We start from the raw sequence: 20,000 nt of genomic DNA on the forward strand, positions 1-20,000 counted from the left end.
TTCAAACTTTTCGCTCATCCTCCCTAAAGCGTTATGGAATAGAAGAAAGTAGCATCACACAGGCAGCTAGACGTTCGCACTGGAACTAATCTGCAGTTGGTGTGTGCGTGTGTGTGTCTCAAGGAAAACCAAAGTCATTAATCGAAAAGACTTCAGCAAACGGAAGTTAGATGTACAATTTAAATACATTACATTTCAAACAGCGCTGCCCGCAGCGACACCAAGCTCTATCGTTTTAAGCATTTTCGACGTTGGTACTCCATTGCCGCCTAGAATTGGTGTCATTATTTTATTTAGAAAAGTCGAACAAAATTCGACTGAAATGTCTAATTTAACAAGTACAATACTATGCTATGCAAATTCAAGTTAACATTGTGTACCGGCCTCGCAAATTACTTCGAAAAAGATGGATCAGCCCGGACTTTGTAATCCTAGCACTCTGAAACATGCTAGTAAGCTCGTTTCGATCGTATTTAGAACCAGACGGCCACAGAAAAGAAACCGTTTGGATAATGCAAAAATGAATCAATGTTAGACCGAAATATTTGGAATAGGTACTCCGTGTAGCTTAGGGATTAGGAGGGCGAAACCTCTTTTTTCCATTTTTGGCAACGCAACACGCCACATCAGCACCACAATCTGTCCGCACAATCTAGCGAAGCTCTGCGATTCAATCGTCTTAAGACGGAGGTGAATCCACCGGGTCGGCTCGTGCAGTCGACCCGTTGTTTCCTCCATCTCTTCTTAATGTCCTCCTGTATGGGTTGTGCCAAAAATAATATATAACAAAAGCAAGGGTTGAGTTTTCTACCAGATAGAGAGATAGAGAGAGAGAGAAAGAGAGAAAGCGCGCGCGAGGCGAGGGTAAGAGAACAAAACAAGATAAACCGTGTCAATACATAATGAAACAATCACGCTTGGGATGACTATTCTAAAGACAAAAAAATCTATTGAAAACAAATTAGTAATCTTACTTCCGCCAGAGTGTGTGCGCGTGCAGCGTTTAATGTGGGTTAGTCATGGAGGAAAAAGCGTTTTATAGAAGTCGATAAACAGAAACTAAAAGTACTAGGTAAGGTACCATTATTTTTGGTCGATTAATACGCGGTATACCCCCCTTGGGAGCCAAATTCGATTTGTGGGAGCTGTCCTTGTTTTTGGTTGTTAACAAACTGACGCTTATCGATGCTCCACTTTAAGAGTAAAGTCACATAAATATGGGATGCACTCGTGGTCATCTTCGACCTTCGAGTAGTGAAAGGTGCGTTCAATACTCGGGTTAAATCAATTAAACGGATTAGGGGAACACAACAACGTGGTGCCAAACATGTTACTCGTAAGACGTTGATTAGCGCGTTGGTGGATGGAGGGGGAGGGGTATCCTTCTCTGTTAGAATGTTTATATGGTTCAATGAATGCATTGTCGGGAAGAATACCTACTCAAATCGATTGAAGCGATGAAGTAGCGCGCACAAGCAGCAACAAGCTTTTCCATCACCAAACTGTGAGTCGTTGAAGATACTCAAACAAATAGCCAAACCAAAAGAGAAGAGTATGGGTAATGACATGTTTATTAGCAAATCAAATAAATTTTTCGCATTTAGTGAAACGATCGATCGTCAAACATCTTTAACTCTCACTCTCTTTCCCTCTCGCTCTCTCTTTCTCTAAGGATAAAATCATAATTGATACTCGAACCATAAAGCATTACTTAAGAGTAGACCAGCAAAGATGAGATGCCGTGTGAAAGAGGTGTGAGGAAGGGGTATAGTTGATAGAAGGCAATACAACAAGATTAGTGCCAACCAAAGAAGGACAGCAAGTAGCCAAAATCACCATAAACCTTACTATGATTATAACGACAATGGCGATGATGAACAATTATATAGAATATTACACCACTTCCTTATCCTCCAGCTCCCTGATGCGGTCACCCCCTAAACACAGTTTAATTGTGTACCGATATGAGCAAAGCCCAGGAGGGGCTGTCGATAGAGTGTTGGTAGAAGGAGCATTGGAATGAAACAAATCAATGACGCTTACTATTACTTATATATGAATATATACATATAAAATAGAAGTACTTATGAATTATATAGCAAAAGAGTAACCGAAACAGAAAATGATATTATAGCAAATATAGCGGCCCCGCCCACCAAACGGCGGCAAGATAAATATATATATATATAGATATATATACATTATATATATGAGAACATATAAAGAAAAGGTCACAACATGCAGATAAAACGACAAACGTGCAAATTCAATTCGTTAAGTTATGTTGTCTCGTGTAGCATAGGCAACATAGTAACATCATGCTGCCCTATATGTTGTTAATAGAGTTTATACATTACGTTGAAATTTCCAGAGTTTCATTGAATCATATTACTCTTCTTTTCCTTTTCCGTAGTCGTTCCATTTCTTACTATAAAAATAATTTGCATTTAATTTGCGCCGTGATAACTTCTTTTTTTTTTGTTGGTTTGTTTGACACAGTAACAGGCACATGATGCTTTTAAACAAAATGCCGATGCTGCCGATGCTGCGGATGCCTGTACGTTACTCAACATGGCATAAGATGGAAGATTTGTCAAAACTATACCCAACAGACAAAATTAATAAACAATCTTTAGCATGTTTCCAAAACATACAACATTCGGAAGTAACTTCACTGCGGAGAGGAAAGACGCATATAGATCATACCGAACGTGAAATTTTTGCTCTTAAATCGCATCACCTGTGTCTAGTAGCAGGCCAAACTAGGAATCAGGAGCGATGTCTTACTACAAACAATAGACTAACCCTTGCTAGAGGTAATTAAAATGGTTAAAGAAAACAAAAAAGGAATTATACGGGAGATAGAGTTAACATTAGAGATTTTATGAACATTTTCTCCGACAAAAAAGCAACTAGCAAAATAAAGCTGAAAGAAGCAAGCAATGAAACAAGAAAAAGAGATGGTTGAACGTGCAACAATATTTAGCCGAATTACTAACTAATACCTACTAGCATAGATTGACCGAGGAACGCGATGAGCGCTCGTTTGCCAAAAGAAGAGGCGAATGAAGCAATGTGTGTTCTTGATTGAGGTGGTTGAAAGCGAAAAATACACCCTAGCCATGTGGTTGATGTTAGTTGATGGACAACCTGGTAGATGAGAGAGGCAGTAATAGTGTACTGCACAGGAGTAGAATGGTTCTGTCAAGTGGGTAATCATCTTGGTAGATACTCGTATAGGTAAAATGAACTATAATAGTTTTCTAAAGAACGGTACATCCTTTCTTAAAAAGCAATCTTTTCGAAACATGGGAAATTAAGTTTTCCGAGAGAAAACGAAAACGAAATTTTCCAAATGTGACATCTTGATCATCATTGGTAAGCGAAAGTGCCGCCAGTGCCGGAGCATATGATGAGTAGGAAGAAGAGTGAAGTAAAAGGGGTTCATTCTACCACCACCACAATCAATCTGCTTGTCGTTCATTTCTGTCATTTTTGTTGGATTTTCATCAAGCAGTCATATTTTATACGGTTTTACGACAGGTCGGTCAAACGGTCAAACGGCAGATTACAGTCAACTCTAAGCCATTTTTAAACAAGAAATCGATGCCAATACAACATGTTCCTTCTTAACTGATCGAGCAACCATTTGACAAAACTCTCAATCATGAGTCACTGAACAGTGGAAAAAATAATAGTTTACCGTAGGACTACATGGCAATCGGTTTAATGGCATCGAGATTGAGTTATGGAACTGAATATATTGGATTGATTGGTGAAGATGGTGAGAATGATGAACGAGCGTTACCAACCCATTTACTGCGATTAATTATCGTCACCGTTGTTAGAGCAATATTTTTAATTATACAGACATATCTCATCACTAATCGAGCGAATGAAAAAATAACAAAACAAAAAAAACCTACACAGAAACCACACATTTGACTACGATGCATTGAGGAGGGTCAGCAGGCCCTTGAAACGATGGCACAAGTGAACGCGGACGGAGGGAGGTCCTAATCAGAACAGATGAAACAAGACAACAAAACAAAAAAAAACAAAAATACATTGTACTACAGCTATGAAGCAAAACAAAATACAGAACTCATTTAACATCTTAGTCGAACAGTGTTTTTTTTTTACATTTCTAATGATTGTAAAAAAATTATCCGAAATATAAAATAATTAAAAACTATCTACTTGCCTTAATCTGTTGGCTTAGCACCAACTAACGATGAGTAGACCTCGTGGAAGAACAGTTCTTCAAGCCTCACGATTGACCGCCGTCGTCTTCGATCATCTATATCACCATTTATCTTCAATTGGGCCTACCATATCTCCTCTGTCTATACTCCTCTGTCTTCCTACACGTTTCGTGGGGATTGGAATGCCGCATTCATTTGATTTCAGCTATGTCGGAGATCCAAGCATTCCTTGAAGTTAGAAAAAAGGTATACCGACTAGGTTTCTTTCAAAATGTTTCATTGCACTAAACCTTTAGCATTTATATTTACACATATTTTAATCAGATTGTGCATTGTGTTCATTTTCTACAAGTTTTCTTTTCTGTAACATGCGCTCCCGATGAAGTCACAACTCACTCTATCGCATACTGCACTGATCGCACCGAACACCATTCTTACTAGAATTCAAAACTATTACTGGCAGGTAGAGAAAAGTGGGACATATATGGAGCATATTCAGAGGTTTTCTTACATGCTGTCCGTATCATGCAATTGTCACAAACGAGTAGATTTATGAGATCACAATTTTCACTTTCAACTTCTTCGATAATCCTTCAGTCAATGAGAATGATTTACTTTTGCCGACCTGCTATGATTTTACAATACACCACGGAAGATTTTTTTTTCTTCTACCTCGCTGCACCATCTTAACTTAGAAACAGTGTTGCCTGTCTCCACCAGTGGCACGTGCTTCAAAGTGAAGGATACTTTATTGGAACGTTTGAATTACCCTCGATCCAGTCATACGATTAACAATCCCGCATCGCTTGCTCATGGGGAAACTTGGATTTTCGTACGCAGTTGCAACTGCGACAGGCACATGGTTCATTTTCTCAAGTTTCTCCATTGCTTTACATCGTTGACTGAACATGAGCATCTATTACTGTTCTTTCCATTCCCTGTGAGGAGCCCATTGTACCTGCTTTGTATTGAATTCTCTCCTCTCGTAATATACGTAGGTTACTACTGTGTGAATGTGTGTTACTGTTTGTAACTGCTACTAACAATCGAATTTGCTCCAAGGAGTGGTAACAATGTACGTTTATTAACGATTAAGTATAGCTCTAGCACCTGCACAGAACCTCACCTATCCGCCTTATCGCGACAGGCATCGCGACGGCGCACCTTTCCTCTAAATTTTTACCGTACTGTCACCAACACGTCGTCACCATTACTGTCACTTATAGTAGTGTCGTTTGAGAAAAGAAAGTGCAATAATGTGAAGAAATCAATCAACAAAAAAATTAAAATTAAGACTAAGTCGGTCGCCATGCACATTAGATGGGATAACGGCCGATACGGATAGTAGCTTAAGGCTGGGTACCACCCTTCTTTTACCGTAACCTAAGCATAAAGTTAACAATCGAATGGCAATGTCTGAATCTGTCTATCAACTAATAATAATGAGCGTGAATCACAATCTCGTAAGAAAGTCCAGCCAACATTCCTCTTGCGCCTGCCTATAACTGATAGCCCTCGTCTACGGAAGAGAAATTCTTTTCGATCGGAAAACCGCTAACACGCGCTGGTACTAATTGTTAGTTACTGATGGAACGGAACGGGACATTACTTTGCGCCGAAAAAAAAATGATTCGCAATTACCAAGCTTACTCGCTGCGTAACACATCTGTAACCGGATTTAGACATAACATGCTGGTCAGTATCGATTATAAACTTACGTTTAACCTTTTGTAGTACTTCAACATTATACGCTGATCTAGAAGAAGTTATAGCTCTGAACAATTCATTATTTTCCCTTTCACTTGTATCGTAGTGCGTCATTGAAATCTGCTATGCTATGGGCGATACTTTCACGCTCCGATCCGATTCTTATCGCCGGCGGTTACTGTACGGAACCCGCCATTTCTGTTAGATTTCTATCATGCCTGCAATATGACATCATATTCCTCGTGTTAGTGATGATTGTAAAATTGTATTCGCAGTGCTCTATGTTGCCGATCAGTGGATGGCAGTGTAGAGGAAACAACAGAAAGAAAAACAAATCAAATCCAACTTCTGTGCAAAGATTCTCACGGAAGGCTGCAACCATTCATACATATTTCTCAATCATCATCATCGTCATCAAACTTAAGTCCCGGTTCCACTTTGATCATTGGTTGATTCGCGATGACCGCCGAGTCGTCTGACGAAGAGATTTCCGGATCACTGTCGGGATAGTTCCAGGATTGAATTTCTGCCGTCCCGAACACCTGATAGATGACATAGGTACTGATCGCGACTACCGAAGAAACGCCAAACACGTGCAACCATTGATTGATGTTTTGCTGTTTGGAATACCAGATAAATGAGAGTTAGTTTGCTATTGCTTCCCTTATGCCGATATGCCGACCAACACGTACCGAGTCCGTAACCATAAAGCCGGTCACGAGCGGCTGCACGAAGGAGGCCGTCATGTGGATGGTTTGTGCGAATGCCAGCACCGGTCCGGCGAGGTTCGGTGCAATGTCAACGATGTTGGCCATCGCGCCAGCATACGACGCCGTGATGAAGGTGACAGCCACAAACCACAAGATCAGCACCGTAACGATCTGATAGCCAAGGTAGCCGACCAGCAGCACCAGCACACCGGGCACGATTTGCGATAGCGCGGTAAAAAGTTTGCGAACATTCGTCAGCGAGAGCGTCTTACGGTCCATAAGGATGTCGGCGATATAGCAGAACAGCACCGAGGACAGGTACGAACACAGGAACGGTGCCCCAGAAAGGAGTCCGTTCTGCTGTATGTCGAAGCAGAAGATCTTCTGCATGTACTCCGGGCCCGACATGATGAACGTGTAGTGCACCCAGATGCGCCCGAATGTCGTTAGTCCGATTGCCCAAACCGGCATCGAAGTGAAGATACGACGCCACGGTACTCGCATTCCTTGGCCATTCTTAATGTCCTCGCTGACGTTCAGCTCAATGTACTCTAGCTCCTCCGGGGTGATGCGAGGATGCTCCTGCGGTGTGTTGTACGCCAGCAGGTACCAAAACACACACCACACCATACCGATCGAGCCGGTCGTGTAGAACACCTGGCGCCAACCGAAGTGAGCAATGATGAACCCACAGAGCGGATACGTTAGTCCGATGCCAATACTGAAGCCCTGGAAACTGCTCATAAACCGGCTACGCTCAACTGGCGGTATCCAGTAGCCAACGATAGCGTACATGGCCGGCCAAGTCAAACCACTCGCGAAACCCTGCACCGAACGTAAGAAGATCACGGCACCATAATGCATATCGGCGGCGTTTGGTATCAATAAACTGCAGGCGGCCGTTATGAACTGCGACCAGCCGAACACGCTCTTCGTACCGAAGTACTGTGTCGCTACACCACCGACTACCTGCGACAGGACGTAGCACCAGTAGAAGGATGATTTGATAATGGCTTGCACCGTCGAGTCCCAGTCGAACTTCACATCGCCCATCACGGACGAATTCTCCAGCAACGTATCGTTCAGCTCACCTAATGATGAGGCGGAGAATGGATTTTCCGATCGGTTGCTCGCAAACGAGCTCATCAGGCTTGAGCTCGAACAATGATCGGTACTGTTGGCGTCTGTAACCGAATCCTCCACCATTGCCACCAGCGCAAAGTTGATGTCATTGCGCATGACGAACGAAACCAGGAAACCCGACCATGATAGGATGTAGAGCACCACCCGGGCCGGGATAAGGTCTGTGAAAGATTGAAAACAGGCTGTTACAACTCAACTGGGGCACGAAATTAAGCAAAATAAACCAATTTGAAACCAATGCAAACACTACAAGAATCTGGATGAAAATCGTGTTGAGGAACCAAAAAGCTTTTGTGGGTTGAACAATTCAATATTATTAATCTACATGCTTGATATGTTTTCGAATACTTTGCGCCACCCTTTGGACACAATTCTAATGTGTTAGTAGCTCGTGCTGTTAGCTCCCTTCGAAAGGCATCCGTTTCGTGGTTAAAATTCTTATCCATCATATTATTAAAAACAATTTCATTCAGCTAGATTTAATGTTAAGAACCAATGCTACCGTAGATAATCAAACTTTCGATTAGATAGGGCTGCTAAAGCTCGAAACTCCAAATTTTTCCTGCGATTCATTGTCTAACCTCTTTGGACGGTGCGTATTTCAGAGTTTTCCATTGTATTGGTCGTCGAACAGATGAAGTTAAAATACACTAGATGGAATCCTTCGAGATTTTTTATGATCGTTCACTCAAGGCTACCCACGGATTTCATCTAGCAGCGGTCTGCATTATCACAATAAACACGTACGATCGATTAAGGAATAAAAATGAAGATAAAGGTTCGGTAAAAGGATGAATTGAATGATCCGATGCTACAATATGCAACACAAACTACTCACCACAGATTGAACGAAAGCATCCAACTTCCGGCATTTTCGGTTTCGGCAAAAAGTTTACCTCCTTTTCGTCCATCGTTTTGCGTTCAATTTCCAGTTTCAAATTAGTGGCCCAAATGATGGTACAGCTGTGTCAAGTTCCAGTTGTTTCGTTCTTTGTTTGCTTTAGTTGTTGTCGTCGCTAGAATCGGTTGTTATTAGCCGTCGTAAGCGCCGTGGCACAGAATAGTGCGATTTTAGCTCATGCAATTTATTGTACCACCCAGCATCGCCAGATCCAACGAAACACGTATCCGGGGTAACATGTGGCGAGGTGGGGATAAGAGGAGGAGGCGTTTCTCTGTGTCTAAAATGTTCCACTTAACAGAACTCGGAATGTAAGCTTCTTGCTCTGTCTGCGATGCGGCGGTTCGTGGTTAGGAATTCTTGTTTGGATTCTTTACGAAATTAGGCACAAAGGTTGCGCTACTGCTGCTGCTGCTGTTGCTGTTGCTGATGGCAAGTCGTATTGAAGTGCAAAACGCGAACCGCAAAAGCTCTGCTCCGCCCGTATAGGTTCCTTAATCTGAAACGGATAAATATGAAACAGAGCAACATCCGTGAGTGACAACCATCAATTGACCGCTCATTAATCCTAGGAAGCAAAGTTGAGAACGATCAATTGAAGAAGAATCAAGTAATTGAATCGTGTGTAACAATAGGGTAGCGATCGGCGGTTCATCTTTCTTTGCGTCAAGATTACACACCGTGGTGCAATCGTACATCGTCCGGTTATCATCATTGTCATCACGAGGTTGCCAACCATTAACTCCAATTACGATCACTCGATCAACGACCATTCTGGCCAGACAACTGCGAGAATAACCTTCCAACAATTAACCAACTTCCCGCGGAACACAAGCTTCGTCCGGGTGTCTTGGTTGTCCATAAGAGACTAAAGAACCTTTCAGAGAAAGACGCAAAACCTGAAGCAATCATGCGTGTCTTACAATGTTTGGCCCGAGCAACAGCGGACCAAACACACGACTATATATTGGCATCGTAAGATCAAATACCAGCATAAACAATCCGAGTGAGACGGCTTCGATCAACTGATATCATCCTCGCTCAACTGCAAACCACCAAATGTACCACCCAATCCAAGCATCTTAATTGAATCCATTAAAAAGCTTCCAGCTCGCTAGTATGGAATGACCGGGTGCCTGGATGATTAAGGAGCGAGAGCGTCCGGCAAATCGATTGCAATGAAACCGATAGCAACTCGAATCCTTCGGTTCCTTGCATGAACCATATAACCTCTGTAAACACACACCCGCCGTTCTTCGAGTCACACAGACGACTACCAGCAACGCCAGTAGAAGGTCTTCCCCGAATGTCACTCCATTTCCAATCAACAGATTCCTATCGAACGAACAACGATGAGTGCGTTAGATAGTGCCGCACTCGTCCGCATGCCCGCATCATCATCTAAGGAAGTAGGAATCATGGAACAATCTTCTCCCTTGTCCTCGCCTCAGCATTGCTTGGGCAGTATAGCGAAGCAGCAGTAGTGCTACCCTTCCTTCTTCGTGTTCGTTTTCATTAGAAACTTGGAGCTTCTCCACATACGTAACAATGAGTGAACCATGCGGACCAACTACGGTCATTAGTTAATTAGATTTGTTGTCGCCCAACCGACCGTCACACGCGATCGCATACGAGTTGCGATCAACCAGTCATGTTAGGCCGATGAAACCGGTCACTAGTCCTAGCCTAAGGGTGCACTCGCTTCGAGGTTATGATGAGGGTTACCCGGCTCTGACTCTTACTAGCATGTGCGACTGTCACACATCAATCGAATCAATTGTGGCAAATAATCAAATTATAGTTGTGTTTATTGAAATTCAACAAATTGTAGCCACTGTTCCATACACTCTCAACACGTGCAAAGTATTACACAAAACACTAAACGCATGTTTTACCACCTAACCGTTCGTACAAGATCTATTGAAGCCGCCCACGGTGAGCGCTAGACGTATAATCTGCGATGATATGTCTGGCATGCGTATAACTGAGATGGTAATCATTCTGACCGGGAACTGCCATGTGCTCCGGGACAAGAGGACGACCAAGCCGGCAATTTAGCTACTGTTGTGACAATGTGCGAACACAAATCTCAACGATTACGTGACAATTACAGTGGGCCTTTTATGGTTTGCAAACAATGGGGGTGGGTGGAGCACGGTTAGATGATCACTTTGCAATTGTGCGAAGTAATGGAACAATTACATTTAAATCACCGCCATCAGCTTCCTAGGCTGGATGAATAAACTTTATAGTGCGATGTTTGGTTATGCAAACAGATCCGCATCTTATTTTGTTTTGGTTGAGGATTACCCCCAAAGTAGCTGATTTTGATTTCATTTGGGTTTATAAAAAGAATTGCCACAATATTTCGAACTTCATCGTACGTCGAGACCACACACTTCGGTGATCTCACCCCATCCCGATCGTATTTCAATTTCGAACTGCAGCTGTTATAACCTGCCCGATCCAGGTATTTCAAGATTCAAGATGTTTGTCGCCCGGCTCCATTGGGTCATCTGTTAACACTTCCTTTCTAATGGCACCCTAACTCGGATTGTCACAAAGAGGATGTGACCGCTCCTCTGTGGTGGTTGGCGACAGCGGGAAGGCATAATGAGCACGCCAGTTGAGCATGGTCGGTTCATTTGAGACACTGATCTATCCACGGGCGACGCTCTAATCGATCGGTTGACCGGTTATTATCACAGAAGGTGTGAAGCGAGTTAATGGATTTCGTTGAATTTCAGTACAACAATCTTCTAGAAGCAACGCGCAACTGTCGCTAGCCTTTGCAACATTTTGTGCAATGTTATGTATCAAAAAAGGATAGAAGAAGGATAAAGTTCTCAGTCACTAAAGACCGTTGATGTGATTAGAAGATATTCTTTATACTATTTTTGAATTAGATTTAGATTCCAGTTGAATAATTAGTGTCCATCTAAACATTTCAAATCTCCAATGACCCCATCGGTATTGCGAGATACAAAGTTCTACCAATCCAGAGACATTCTTTCAAAACATCATTTCACAACCCAAACACTATCAGCGTGCTGCACATGGAAATAAACAAACCCTCCCTTTCCTTAATCTGTTTGCTAACGATCGATGATATTCGAAGCGTTTTTTTTGTTTTAAAATTAATCCCTCTTCTTGTTTTATTCCATGTCTTCCGTTTACGGGTTCTACATTTGCATACCATTAGTGCAGCCATAGAGTGATGGTCGCGTTCGATTGGGTCATGGTCAACAACCACGGTCCACTGGCCTGACGCCTGTAGAACGTCTGTGTGTGTGTGTGTGGCGTGTTGTATGCCGGGTATATCGCCGGTGTGTCATTGTGACAAAACAAGAACGTTATCGATACCTCTGATCACCCGAGGGAAACACCCGTGGGAAGCTGCAAGGTTAGGAGGTTGCGATTCCTTTTTTGGGCTTCAGCTTTATCCTCCCCCTTCCCCCTTAAATCTTGACCTTCAAGAAAGATTTAGCGAACGAGGGAGCAAATGCAAATGAGAACACCGGACCAGACACCGAGCAGAAAGCGAATGAAAGGGTTGGTAAGAAAACAGGGAAAAACCAAAGACCGAAATGACGATCGATCGTATCGAGTGTAGGCATTTCAAGGCAATCGGGGCACTGGACACTGCGTCACACTCATTCGACAGAAATGGCTTCTATCCACCCCGGAATGTTTGTAATGCTCGTAAAACGTGCGACGCACGTTCTCAACTAATGTTTATGCCGTTGTTTAAATGCCAAAAGGCGGTGAACTCGGGGAGAGCAACAATTTTAGGAATCTTCAAACGAGCGTTTTGCTATCACTAAGCGATAAAACAAAGCATCGAAATGCCGCCGGAGAGCTTCAAGCTTAGGAAAAACTATCTTAAAACTCCAGAAACTCCATAATATGAACTTGTTTTACTGACCAATCTTCGAAGCGACTAGAGTCCATTACTTTCGAGTCCACGGCTGCTAGTTCGGTTTCCGTTTATGTGTATACACCATGAAAACCGTGCACCCCATCAACAAGCCGCTAACATACTTTAAAGCTAATGCCATTTGTTATCAAATCATTCGATTTGGCACGTATTACCATTCCGGTTTGAACAGAAGAAATCAATCGAGTGCAGCGAGACAAATGAATTGAACGGAACGAACAACAAACAAATCTAATCATTAGCACAAACCAATCAAAAAGCGATCACGTTCCACTAGAGGATAATAAAATCGGCGTTGCTCTAGACGTTTCCCGGTTATCCGCGGGCCCATTACAGGCATGCCGGAAGCATCGCTCCCAAAGAAGCGCACATGCCGTCTAGAGCATTGCAAATAACAGCGTTGAGGTAATTCGTACATCGAAAGCACTGATAACGCACAAACGCAGATCCATCATATCACGCGATGCCACCGAGTGGACTATGTCGGCCTTGTCGGCCACGGTTATCACTGAAACTCGCGGAGCATTGGAGCGTTACGCTAGAAAGCGAGTGCGGGCGTTATCAGCATGGGCACCGTATCGGAGGCCAGCTGTGCAAAAAATCCTAATGTTGAGGCACTGTTGGCTGCACGTTGCTTGTGAGAAGCATAGAGTGGAAGTGGAAGAAGAAAAATCAAGTAGATTCCAATAGTCTCACGCTTGCTTCCACTACCAGCAAGATAGGACAAGCCCATTCAGTATGACGCATCGTGAGTTGGCACGGCTCGTTAGGCCTGGGTGCAGCACTAGGGTGTGGAAATGGGAGGAAACTTTGGAAATAAGAAAAAATGTTATAATATTTAACATTTAAAGCACCCTATCTTAAATTAAAAATTTCACCGTGCGGCACAGGTTATGAAAAAACAAATATTACAACGCTATTCGAAAATAGACTGCAGTTACAGAAACTAAAACTAAATTAAAAATTGGAGCTTCTGTAGACGAAATCGGAAAATGCTATCGAAGCATATCTAGTAACCAATGAAACTGGGCCAAATAACCGGCTACTGGGACTCGCACTTGTAACACGCAAAACGCGACAGCACAATGACCTTTAAACCATCGTCAGACATAACGTCACACAGTCTCATTGCAATGATCGAATGTTTTGAGCAAAGTGCAAACATTGCAAAAACCGGTTCACCGGTAAACGATCGGTTGGCATGGTATTGTATCAATAATATCAATAAACACCCACCCTTCCCGCGCTATAAACACGTGTTGCTTGCGCCTCATTGCGTACAGCCTGTTGTCAATCAATCGGCCAGAATAAGAAGTAATGCGAAAGGTGGTTTTGCGTTTTGTATCTAATGCCGAATGCCTGCCAACCGAGCCGATCGACTGTTCTCTGACCGGTTTCAGTGTTAATTGGCCGGCGCTTGCTTATGCTTTGCATATTCATGTACCGAGCGAAGGGGCAGAATCCCAAGAACACACTAAGTAAACACTAAGTAGCGGTTCGCGACGTAACCGCTGAGTCCGCACTTGTGGTTAAGGTGAATCGTTTTACGCGCACCAACCGCTGGCTGCCGTTTTGTTGACGTGAAAAAGGCGACCACCACTTTTACGGCAATCATCAGTTGACAGTTTAACTACGCTAACCAATCGTGCAGCACACTACTGTATTCCGCGGTGGCCTGGCGCCGGGGGGTGACACTCGTTCCCAGAACCTCCTTATACTGGACGACGTTACGAGCTGACTGGAAAGAAGCTTATCCAGAACTCGTTTATCGCTAGAGGCAAGGTTTGGAGGGCGAAAGGGGGCTATTTTGTCGTTTCCAAATGATTCACCGAGACCAAAACGTATGTGCCGGTGATGATGGTCGCACACTTGTGAACTGGAGCACTACTTTCTAGCAACCGGCAACAGCAAGCGGTGGCGAACGCATCCACCTCGCATTCAGCCGCTGGCCTACTGGGAGCAGTAGTTTGCTCACATCTGCACCTCATTAACAGCGTACGGTATGACCCTGTGTGGAAAGGACCCGCTACGCTGAAACGGAACACCGTCACCAAACTTCTGCGACGACGACGACGACAACAATGAAGATGAGGACAGTATAGAACACCCCAGATTATTACAGCGCCTCGGGGTAATAAGTAGTGCCCGGGGTAAGATGTGGCACAACGCGATTATGGTTTTCCAGCCCGGAATGACACAGGGTGCCACCGTGGGAGTTAGAACTCGGGGCGTAATAATTTAATCCTCATCCAAGACTCACGCATTGCGAACGCGTGACCTCGATAAGTGTGCGACCACGATGATGACAATGAGGCGCACTACTTGGCCGGTCCGATTCTTAAGTACGCCTCGGAAAGATGGAAACAGAACATACCAAAAGACTCCTCGGCCCACGGTTCGTGGTGGCTTCCACTTTTCCACGTAATCGCCTATATTCACATAAAAGCTCCCGGCATCCGTTTTGTTATATCACACGAAGATTATGACCCTCCCTCACCCATCCCCTCTTTCACGGGAGGATAGTTCTCTGTAGTTCTTATGCTAGCTCCGACTCAAAATAGTAACCTACTTGGTGCTCTCCACCCGGCACTGGTAACCACAGAAACGTGCCAAACGCATCCGAAACCCGACGACCAAACAAATGAGAAAGGAAAGACGATGACGCTACTAGCCGCCGTCGCCGCCGCCGCCGCCGGTTCGGTAAGAGCTGCCGGAATCGATAAATTACGCGACCAACACCGTGGGACCACAACACGAGCACTCCAAACCACTCCGGTGCTGCACGCAAGATGTTGTCACTCGAACGGGTTCCAGTGTACTGACAAGCTCGCGCCGGAGTCACACACTACGTCCTTACGCTACCAACCGACAACGCACTGTCCACTAACCGAGGTCGCGATGGACGGAACGAGGCCAGTATCATACGGTCGTGCTGCCGGCTTTTAGTGCCGCGAGGGATTCATATCGAAGCCGAGAGGGCTTGATGTGATCGGCATCATCAGTTGTTCCGCGTTCTCCTTCATTCATACATTTTCTACTTGATAGCCAGATTTGAAGAGACTGAGAGAGAGAGAGCTAGGGAATCCAAAACAAACATTACGCCATGGCGGCGAACGAACAGCTATCGCACGATCACGGAACCACCTCCAATCGGAAGTACTCTCGCGCTCAATACTACTCCTACTGCTGGTTTGTGTTGTGAAACGCTCGCATCACGCATGTCATGCTGTTGTTGTTACTGGAGAACAGTTTCTCCTCCCACCAAGGCCTTGAAGCCCTTGAAATGGGTCTGGACAGAACCGGGGAAAAGGATGCGAGATACGCACTGATGTACAGCAACGAGTATATTGTGAAATGGTGGAAAGAAAAAGAGAGATATTGTAGGAAAATGTGTATGCTTGTTATTCATAGACTATTAACCGCACTATTCAATCTGATTGCACAATGTTCTATTCAGTTCAATATTTTAGGTTCATGTGTATCGTTTAAAGTTTGTTAAAAGCATTTATTGAAAATATATCATTACATATATACTCATCATTGCATATATTGAGCACAAAACAACTCTACTTATTCGATATTCAATAGTAAATTTGATGACTTTGTGAAAAGTGTTTTCACACTAAAAACTTGTACCGACCTACAACCAAAAACAACAGAAGATTGCTTTGTTTCGTTTCTGTAACTACAACAGATCTTTTTTGTCCCTCTCATATTTCCTCAATACTTAAAAGAGAACGAATGATGGCATTTAATATAACACCATTTTATGATCCTCCATATGATGTCATCTTTTTGCAACATATGACGAAATACCACATGTGGGCTTCATCGGAAATCACTAGCAAGCATATGTTGCAATACTTTGATGGTGTTATCTCTAATAAAAAAGCCGACAGGTAGTTGTAATGGATGATTTGAACCGATGGTTTCAGAACAATAAACTTCAACTTGCGATCAAGATGTATAATGCTACAAACAATGGAGTATGAAAAAATTAACTTTTGAGTGGATATTTCATTCGATTGCTACCTCTACGTGCTACTGCGGAAGGACGAGAATCAGATAAGGGATGAAATCATTGGCCTGCGGTCGCGCATACTACACCAACCCACGTGCGTCACGAATGGCGCCACAAGTATTCGGTAGCACTTCCACCATACTTCGCCGGAAAAGTATGCTTCCATTTCCACCGCATTGTTGTCATTTTCGGTCCCCGCCGACCCCCGTGCACTACCATAAAAAACATTTCGTCCCTTTCCTCCTGGCGAGTGCTTGAGATTGCTCGCCTTCATTGAACTGCTTAAGCCGGAGAAGGCGCGCCAATCGATGACTATTTGCCGGTCCCCATTACTCACGAGCATATGCGTGAAGGAACCCGGCTGAAAGGACGTGCTCCACAGCTTACATTTCAGCAGAATTCCTTCCACCAGTTACTGCGCGGAGCATCGGGATCTATGAATCATAATAATAGATCATTGCCAAGGGCTTTATGTTGCCAGCAGGGTGAGGCAGGTGCGAGACATGACAGCGAAAACTATAAAAATCTATGCAAGAATTTCTATCTGCTTCGCTTGCTTCTCTTCTGCTGTTTGATGAGCCGGTATTTCGCCATTAGATGAAATAGCATTTAAAAGGAAAAGATGTAAAACTAAACAGCCAATGTAAAAGTAAAGTTCGAAAATGGAAACGTGGAATGTAGGTCACGGTTAATAGACCAGAGTAAAGACGTCATAAGTTTTTATCATCCATTTGAAACCAGATGATACACGTATTGCTCAGTCATCGTGAGATAACAATTGATGGGAACAGATAAGATAGATCGTTGCGTATTTGCAAACACTCGTTTCATTCGATTCGCTCAGAATCCAATAAATCAAACGACATATTCGACTTGAAATTACGACGATGAGCAGCCATGGTCGCTGTAGAAAAGTACTAGAAAACTCTTTAAACAATCGATAATGATTAACTCCACTACCGTAATATGCGTTAACAAGTGTGTCCTTCTCACGGCTATCGTAGATCCCCCAGACATATTAGTATCGGTCGGCGTCTGCCAGATTCTCACGCCTAATATATCTTATTTTCGGACCCCATAAACTTACCTACATTAACTTCCGCTGTTGATTAGTAGCGTGGCACTGCTGCCCGAGAAAGCATGGTTCTCGTAGCTAGTACCCGCCGGCGGTAGGAGGCCTTCGCCAGTCGGCCAAACGCGTTCACTGTCGTGGCTGTGATGCTGCGGCTTGTTCCCGTAAGCGAATGTTCTCATTTTCAGTCGACTAGCACCGAGAAGCATGTTCCAGGAATCGGCAGGATATTCTGCCGTTTCCCGGTTCCGGAATCCAAGTACACTACGACACAGCTTGCGAGAACTGCTGATTCCACTGATTGCGCGACCTTCAGCACACTAAACAAACAACAAACAGGGAAGCCACGGGACTGCCTATCGATCGATTATGAAAATTTAGTTATTTGACGAGACGGTACAGCAAATCCCGGGCACATTTTGCTTATCACAAACCACACGTAAACGTGTTTGCGTCAGCGCAAAACCACTTCCAAAAGGTGCACCGCCGTCTCGCTCGACGCACCGCTTTCTCTCAGTTACGAACGGGGGATTAAAAGCACAGAATCACACAGAATTTTATCCTTTCGAGAGAGCCACAATTTTGCCGCTTTTTGTGTGAATGTTGTGAATAAAGAAGCAAGCAGCAGCGAACCGTTACAGCGCATCTAGACGGTCATGAGAAAGGCGAGAATGAGACGAGAATGAGAAAGGCGAGAATGTCAAATCCATACAAATCCGGAGCGAGAATTTTCCAGCTCGTGTAGAAACGCAGGAAAAGAGAATAGAGAATTTAACTACCGATCTCGTTACTGGCTACAGTCGTTTTTATCAACAAAAGAAGACGATTGCTATTGTTTGACACCGTTCCAGGCGGCAGCACGAAGATTACGCATTTTCAAAACGAGAATTGCTCATTCTGTACAAAATTTGAGTAAAAATTCACACCTTTTCCATGACCGTCTAGCTGCGCTTTTAGGAGAGAGGAAGATAGCAATAGCTGACAGCACACAGCATGATGCTGTCTCTTCGTTGGGGCGTGTTTCTAACATCCAGCTCAGTAATCAGAGATGCACCAAATCGATTAAGAAATGTTCTTTGCATCCTGTATCAGGTGTTTAATATTTCTGCTACTAATGCTTTCAGAATGATGCTAGGGAATGTAATGTTCATCCTAAAATCGACCGCGAATCGCTCGTGCGAACTATCGAAGTGTGGTCATAAACACGCCTAGCAGATTTGCTTTTCGTGCGGATCCAGGAGTCGGAACTTCCGGGGTTCGTTCCACGGAAATTTCGACTCCTAAAACCGCAGTGATGTGAACGATGAGGCCCTCTCGCTCGCACAAATATGAGTTCTGCTAAGAGTGAGCGGGATAGAAATCCCATTTTGAATCGGACGTTTCCCTCAACGACGTCCGGTAGATACTGCCTTTTTTTTAATTAGAGACGTTTTGCTCGCTGCGATTCGCCCCGGGAGTCTTTCTTTTTGCTCCATTCCGCGGCCGTGGCCACCCGGATCCGACCCGGACGAGGCGAGAGGCAGACGTGTCCTTCTGCTAACCATCCTGACCCTCTTTAGTCTAAGGTGCACCATTTCGACCGTTCCCTTCACCCGGCCCGGTACTTTCACCAGCGCGTTTTTGCTGGTCTCCTTCATCTCCCGGTCGTGGTTGGTTCGATCGTCCGTTCGATCGGCCCCGGCACAGTCCGGCCCAGCAGGTTGAATGCGTGTTGGCGCGTGTGTTGGTCCTCCTTAAGTAGTGATCTTCGAAGGCCACAGACGGTAAGAACTCTTTAATATATGTTCTAGATTCTCTGTCGCTTTCAAATACGTTTTTTTTTCGATTTATCGTTTTTTGTTTTGTTTTTTCGTTTATTTTGTGAATAATTTCGTTCGATTATTTCGTTCTGCAATACGACCCAAATACGACCTTACCATTTTATAGCATTTATAGCAGGATTATGGAAAACTGCTTGTGAGAAAAAGGATTTCGTCCTGAACGAGGAGCTGGCTGTGTGTGTGTGTGCACTACTTGTGATGAACGGGGAAAAACGGAACGAGCCGTACGCAAAACTCAGCAGGGCCGTGTTGGAATTTGCAATCGAAAGACGGCGCACGGAAATTCCCCACCATTGTCCTGTGGCACCATCGTAAACCATCCCTGGGCAGTACCTGTGATTGTGGTTCCTGCGGGCGATAGTGGCAAAACTGCTTTTGGGAAACATCCCTTCAGCACACATCCGAGAGCAACATCATCTGCAACCCCAGGAACAGGAGCAGCGAAGCGGTGGTGTAAAGGCTGTGTATAAACAGGAAAAAACGT

The 20,000-nt window shown here is 44.0% G+C and overlaps 2 protein-coding genes across 5 annotated transcripts in view; one reads left to right on the forward strand and one right to left on the reverse strand.

The window, feature by feature from the left end:
* Positions 1-4,347: 4,347 nt before the first annotated feature.
* Positions 4,348-18,320, reverse strand: LOC125947947 (vesicular glutamate transporter 3). Of its 3 annotated transcripts, XM_049673556.1 has the most exons (5): positions 17,712-18,320; positions 8,604-9,165; positions 8,347-8,487; positions 6,605-7,926; positions 4,348-6,529 (listed from the first exon to the last, which is right to left on the reverse strand). In XM_049673556.1, the coding sequence occupies exons 3-5, from the start codon at positions 8,378-8,380 to the stop codon at positions 6,308-6,310; spliced, it is 1,578 nt and encodes a 525-aa protein (XP_049529513.1). In that variant the 5' UTR covers positions 8,381-8,487; positions 8,604-9,165; positions 17,712-18,320; the 3' UTR covers positions 4,348-6,307. The 3 variants fall into 3 exon arrangements, with proteins under 3 accessions (XP_049529513.1, XP_049529511.1, XP_049529512.1); XM_049673554.1 differs by lacking the exon at positions 8,347-8,487 and having other exon boundaries at positions 17,712-18,319; XM_049673555.1 differs by lacking the exons at positions 8,347-8,487; positions 17,712-18,320 and adding an exon at positions 15,173-15,496.
* Positions 18,321-19,332: 1,012 nt separating this feature from the next.
* Positions 19,333-20,000, forward strand: part of LOC125947980 (RNA pseudouridylate synthase domain-containing protein 1-like) — a 5,544-nt gene continuing 4,876 nt past the window's right edge. For both annotated transcript variants that reach the window (XM_049673595.1, XM_049673596.1), the window contains exons 1-2: positions 19,333-19,459; positions 19,623-20,000. The exon at positions 19,623-20,000 is cut by the window's right edge and continues 649 nt beyond it. The gene's annotated coding sequence lies outside the window, so the exon portion shown is untranslated. The remainder of the gene's footprint in view (positions 19,460-19,622) is intronic.

This window comes from Anopheles darlingi, chromosome 2, assembly GCF_943734745.1.
Source record: "Anopheles darlingi chromosome 2, idAnoDarlMG_H_01, whole genome shotgun sequence".
Taxonomy (NCBI): Eukaryota; Metazoa; Arthropoda; class Insecta; order Diptera; family Culicidae; genus Anopheles; species Anopheles darlingi.

Bases quoted from the DNA above. Each gene is read 5' to 3' on its own strand.
- LOC125947947 (XM_049673554.1), bottom strand. From the start codon at position 8,676: ATGGACGAAAAGGAGGTAAACTTTTTGCCGAAACCGAAAATGCCGGAA. The intron at 7,927-8,603 runs GTGAGTAGTTTG...AATCTTTCACAG, and splicing joins ATGCTTTCGTTCAATCTGTG to ACCTTATCCCGGCCCGGGTG. The intron at 6,530-6,604 runs GTACGTGTTGGT...TATTCCAAACAG, and splicing joins GCTTTATGGTTACGGACTCG to CAAAACATCAATCAATGGTT.